This window comes from Alligator sinensis, unplaced genomic scaffold (assembly GCF_000455745.1).
Source record: "Alligator sinensis unplaced genomic scaffold, ASM45574v1 scaffold1051_1, whole genome shotgun sequence".
NCBI lineage: Eukaryota > Metazoa > Chordata > Crocodylia > Alligatoridae > Alligator > Alligator sinensis.
Genome location: NW_005842473.1, coordinates 643,446 through 649,613, shown reverse-complemented (window position 1 = coordinate 649,613; position 6,168 = coordinate 643,446). Strand labels below are relative to the sequence as shown.

General features: G+C 42.9%; 1 protein-coding gene across 1 annotated transcript in view; it reads left to right on the top strand.

Annotated features, from left to right (window-relative positions):
- Window positions 1–5,512: 5,512 nt before the first annotated feature.
- Window positions 5,513–6,168, top strand: part of ZFYVE28 (zinc finger FYVE-type containing 28) — a 264,687-nt gene continuing 264,031 nt past the window's right edge. Inside the window, exon 1 of the mRNA XM_025212577.1 lies at window positions 5,513–5,629. Coding sequence (XP_025068362.1) covers window positions 5,594–5,629 — 36 coding nt within the window. The 5' untranslated portion in view covers window positions 5,513–5,593. The remainder of the gene's footprint in view (window positions 5,630–6,168) is intronic.

Genomic DNA, 6,168 nt, shown 5'->3' with positions numbered 1-6,168 from the left:
GGTAACTACTTTCTAAAGCTGAAAGATCTTTTTTCTCTTTACTCTAGTATATTGATTATAGTAATAATACCTGCAACGTTAAGTTAACGTAACTTCGGTATTCTTTGTCAGAGGAAACTGTGCTTGAAGACTTGGCAGCAAACAGGTAAGACCCTCAAACTTCCCCCATCTATATCCTGTCTCGTGTCAAAATTTAAGAATTGTCAAACATGTCATAAAATGAAACCCAGGTTTCATTTTTAGTTTTATGGTCTAATTTCAATGTTATGATATAAACAAACAAAAGATAAAGAGGAAAATGCTATTATGTCTGTACCTGCGTTGTATGTAGAATAAAAGGAATATAATGTAATATAGGATACTACAAGATGGGCAACTCGGGCATTGGCAGTAGATACCACTCGACAAAATTGCACCAAACCCAAAATAACTTGTTTCAAGCCCATGATGTTGTATACCCCAGTTATCTGTGCTACCGAAACAGAAGTTAACATGGTTTTGTCATCAATTGAACCTTAATTTTTTTTTGTGAGGATATACCAGCCTTATGAAATTCACCTTCAGGGTCAGCTGAAATGCTTCTGAACCACGTAAGCCTTTTTTCCCTTCAAGTTACTAGGTTTAGGGCCTGTCTTTATTACAAAGTTAACTTGCATTAATGCACTAGGGTTTCTCTGCTCAAAGCACTCTAGTTCAAGTGACAGTGAAATACCACTCGAGCTACATGGAGTGATTGGATTAGCTGCTGAGTTGTTACAACTCCAGCTTGTGCATTCCCACTGCATTACTAGCATGGGCACTGTCAGGACTCGGGCTGTACATCACCTCTTGAACAACACAGCTATGTTGAATTCAGAGCGCTGCTTAACCTCTAGCCAGAGTTTTTGTGTGGATAGGAATTGGCTAAGGGGGACAACTTGAGCTGTGGCTCGAGCTAGCAACAGAGAGTCAATCCCTAGTCAATTTTTCATAAGAAAAATGTAAGTTTTCTCTTTAAGCTAGTTTTGGTGTTGCCAGGTATAGCATTGCTGATTTTTTGAGTTATCTTGGATGTTTTCTCTTCACAGCAGTCTGGATAAAATGGAGTTCTGTTTCACTTTTTACTTCTCCATCCCCTTGAGGCAATTCTTGATCTTCCTTGTCTTGCAGCGTAGCTAACTCCTGAGCTAGTCCCGATTTTGGTAAGCATGATGACCTTCCCTGTGGGCAGGACTCTCAACAAACGCAGCTGAAATGAATTGGGAGCCTCTTAGGTGAATCATTTTAGTGATCTCTTCAGGTTGTTACCTCCTGGAAGTATTGTTAGATCTGCTTCTGGCAGGTGAGGTAACTGAGGCAGAGGATGAGATTTGTTTACTGCCATGCTATGAATTTGCGCATCTGTTAATCCCAAATCACCAGGGAAAAGGCCATATGAGCAGTCTAATGATACTTATGTGGGGTTGATTTTTAATCCAATCAATTTTCATTTTAAGAGGTTTATTCTCTTTAATTAGTTTCTTTGTTAACAGACTAAAAATCTCTCCTGGAGTAGCTTACAGGCCAATGATCTTCTCTATCTTACTCGTTTTAGCCCTCAAGCTAGCAATTTTATTAATGGATGCAGCTGCTTTGTGGAAGGGATCAAGTCTGAGATGCATGCTGTCATTATTTTGATTTATCTTCTTGCTCTGTAGCTTGCCAAGTCTACCCTATCTCTACTGCAAAGTGGAGCTTGATGATACTGGCAGCATATGCCTGACTTGAACAGTTATTGAAATGACCATCTTCTTCCAGCCATGTGATTTGATGGGTCCTGGATGGGAATTGTATGGAGACCTGTTTATTAAAAACAAAACAAAAACCCTACCCATGTTTTTGAAATCCTTTAAAAGGGATGAAAGTTTGCAGGAAGTAAATAGCAATTTTCCAATGTCCATGCAGCGACATATCCCTATTGCTTAAAATAGATTAAAGTTCCTTTCATATGCTGTTTCCCATGGAAGGGCATAGAAGGAAAGACAAATACATGATTTTATCATGTCAACCAGAATTGCTATTGTACATGGGCAGATTCTTCTAAATGTAACAGTATGCTTGAGGGGGTTGGGCTGTTCTAGTAAACTTGTAATTCAAAATCCTTAAATTTTCCAGGCAATTAGTTTCCACTAAATATGGTGATTGTTTGATAAAATTACATAGCATACAAACTAGTAACAGATTTTCCTAATTCTAGGCAAACTGTGTAAGCTGGCAGCTAAACAGCAAACACTTTTTTTTTTTCCCCCCAACAACTGGACATTGGGTAACCGGTTACCAATAGGTAATAACCATATTTCCTGTTTTCTCTTCCTACTGTGATCCATTCAAATTAGCAGCTTGCTGGTGAAACACTCTACTGTCCATCATCAGTATTCTGTTATATGGCCATCCTCTGCAAAATAACACTCTATAAAATATTTTGTTTCTATAAAACTTGCTCTAAGCCTCTGTACATTGGACACAAATACAATTCCACTTACAGCTTGTGGTTTAAAAAAATAGCCTGTTTGGTTTTGTATGCTGAAATGGCAAAAATGCACTTTCAGCTACAGTGTCACTCTAAAGGCTCTTGTACATTAAACTGTCCTGTTATATTTTTTTAGCATTACATCAGAATATTTTTTTCAAATTTGAATAAAAATAATTAGTATTGCTTTTTAATGTATTTTATGGGATTTAGTTGCTTGTTTGTAATTCAATAAGTTGAAATATGAATGCAGCATGTATATATGTATATACATATACACCCCCACCAAGGTACTAGAAACATCTCAATTTAAAATGTCATACTTAATTAGATATTACACCGTTAAAACCCAGTTGTTGAGTTCCTGGATCCAGACATTAAGACTCTTACATCTTTATTTTTATATAGATCTACACATACCTATAGATCTATATAAAAATAAAGATGTAAGAGTCTTAATGTCTGGATCCAGGAACTCAACAACTGGGTTTTAACGGTGTAATATCTAATTAAGTATGACATTTTAAATTGAGATGTTTCTAGTACCTTGGTAACTAATTCTCTTCGTGAAATTTCTTCTTTTTGGAGTTAGTATTGTTGTTAAGACTATCAGTAAGAAGACAGAAGTTTCTCTCCTCTGTCTTTGAGCAGGTTTTGGGCATGTCTAGCTATTTATTTTAACCATGTTTATTTGCAAGTATAGTGATGGTTATAGAAAAATATTTGTCGCATAATTTGGTAACTGTCTAGCATTCTGCATTGTATAAACAACTCATAAAATCATGGAAACAAAGTCAACTGTAGAATACCTCAAGAAAATGGATTGCTAACATCAAGAACTGGGAGGAGCTGGCTGCTAACAGTCTCCTATGGAGCTGCAACTTCAGCCAAGTGGCTGTCCATTTCAGAGTGACGTGTCTTGCCCTCAAAACAGAAGAGAGAGTGGAGGAAGGAGAAGGAGAGGAATCTAAGCCTACAGTCTACTCTCTCTTCATGAGGAAAGAACTGCAACTTCTGTGTCCAGATCTATGGCTCAAGGATTGGACTCTTCAGTCACCTCAGCACCCATCAATGAGCCCTGGCAGAGGTTAGAGGTGCACCGATACATCAATCCCATATCAGATCGGCACCGATTATAAGGAAAATTAAAAGTATTGGCAATCAACGCTTTTTTTTTTTTTTGCTGATGTGGCCAATAATGTTGCTGATAAATGCCTTATGCATGTGCACAACCGCAGTATAGCATGGAGGCCATGACCACAGTGTGGCAGCGTGGAGAGCAGTTGGGTCCAGCTGGTAAGTCTGTTGTGAGGGAGGAGGCGTGGCGGGGGGAGCAGATTGAGGCCCCAGCAGTGAGGGAGGGAGTGTGGTGGGGCTGGGGCAGGGCCAGGCGCTGCACAGCTGGGGTGGGGTGTGGTTTGTCCCAAGGGGCATGGGGAGGGGATGGCAGCTACTGCCGTTGCACGCACCCTGGGATGGCATGGGTGTGTGTCCCAGATCTGTGCGTGGGGTGGGCTGCTGCTGTGGAATGGGGTGGTGCCTGGCTTTTCCCAGTGGGGAGCCTGGGCTGCATTAGGGGTGGGAGGTAGCGTGCTGGGAGGGAGGGCTATGGCAAACTTTGGGGCGGCTGCAATCCCTCCCCCCATAGCCCCTTGCCCAGCCCCCCAGTGGGAACAGCTTGGCTCTGCCCCTGGCCTCAGCCCGCAGCAGCAGCCCACCCATGCCCCACATGCAGATCCAGGCACGTGAGCCCCCCCGCCATTCCTTCCTGGGGTGCGTGCAGCAGCAGGAGCTGCCAGACCCCCTTCTAACACCCTGGACAAGCTGCTCGTGGCTCCATCCTGTGTCCTGCACTGACTATGCAGCGCCTGGCCCCGCCTCTGCCCCAGTCCTAGCCCCACTGCCTCTCACTGCGGGGGCCCTCCATCTGTGCCCCCCCATCCTGCTTCCCCCACGACAGGCTTACCAGCTGGATGTTGCTCTCCATGCTGCCCAGCTGCATATTGGAATCGGATCGGTATCAGCCGATTATTGCTTGCTAAAAATAGGCCATTGGTATCAGCCCAAAAAAGTCTCTATCAGAGATCCCTAGTAGAGATCGTCCTTGAATTAAGGGGTTGCCACTGCTGCTGACAACTATAGAACTATATGAATCCCAAATTTATAAATATGGTAGCTGGGATTTGCCATTTTTCCCTAAATACCATATTTCTTTCATACAACTTGTCCTGAAATATAATATGCACTTTGCTTTTGAAAGGCAGAATGAATTTAAAAAGATTTTTTTCCCTTGTAGTAAGTAACTGAGTAACAACATCTAGGGAGTAGATGGAGCCTGTTTCTTGTTTTGCTCCTGTGAGTTGCTTGTCCATTTTACTTTCACTTTTACTGGTAGTAACTGGCAGAAACTGTTTTTACCACATTTATCTCCTATAATGCCCATTGCAATTCCCAGCAGCTGGTTTTGGGGGAAAACTGTGTGTATGCAAGAAAATACAGTATTTCCTTTGCTTTTAAAAATTAATTTGAATGGCTGCGGGAGCAAAAGAGAACTCCAAGTCTGAAATATTAGTGCAATTATCAATTTTATTTTTTTGTCTGTACAGAGGACCAGAGGTACGTCTTTTTGTTGTTGTTTGTTTTTTGGTTTCTTAGCCAGGAATAATTTTGATTGACAGAATGCCAGCTGTTTAAGATGACAGGCTAGTGGGGATGTAGTTTGAGTTCTGTTTTTCTTTCCTACATTAAGAATGTTAAAGAATAGTTACCAAGAACAATGCACACATTATGTTTTAAAGCTTTCAGAGATGTCTTTCAGTTGGACTCTGTCTTTTAATTGTACACTGGAGAAATTAAGTTTGTGTGTAACTATTCTGAACAATATGAAGTACTTTGGTGTTAGCCCTTGTGCAGAACCAGAGTTGTTGGAGAAAAGTCTGGTTAGTTTTTAGAGAACTTTGCATATACAAAGGTTGCCTCTACTTAATCTTGGACACATTTATTCCAATTAGGGGTGCACTGATAAAGATTTTCTTGGCCAATACCGATAGCCGATTATTAACCAGCCATATCTGCTGATACTGATCTGATAACCAACTTAAAGGAATGCAGCCAGACAGCATGGAGAACAGCTCCCTGCAGGTAAGTCTGTGGAGGGGAAAGGGCATGGGAGAGGGAAGGGGTGTGGGGGACACAGATCAAGCACCCACAGGGAAGGAGGGAGGGAGTGGGGTAGGGGCTGGGGCTGGTGCTGTCTCCAGGCACGGGGGTGAATGGGACCTGGGGTATGGAGAGGGACAGAGCTGTGGGTGACTCATCCAGGGGATCAGTGCCCTGGTGCTTAAAAATGGCAGTGGTGGCACTTGAACTAAAGCTCCTCAAATGAGCTTTAGTTCAAGGGCTACCGCCACTATTTTTAAATGTGGGGATGCTTTTCATTGTTGCCGAGAGGGGTGAGGGCTAATGTGGGCTGCTTGCTATGGGCTCAGGGCTCTCTGCTCTGCTGCCTTTCCCCTGGGAGTCCCACATTGGCCACACATCACCTGCTCGCTCAGCAGTGGGAGAAGCAACTTCCTGCCCCCACCACTGCCAGGTGGGCAGGGGATGCGTGGCCGGCATGGGGCTCCTGAGGGAAAGCCAGCAGAGCCCCTAACCCGCAGCGAGCAGCCGCGATCCACCCT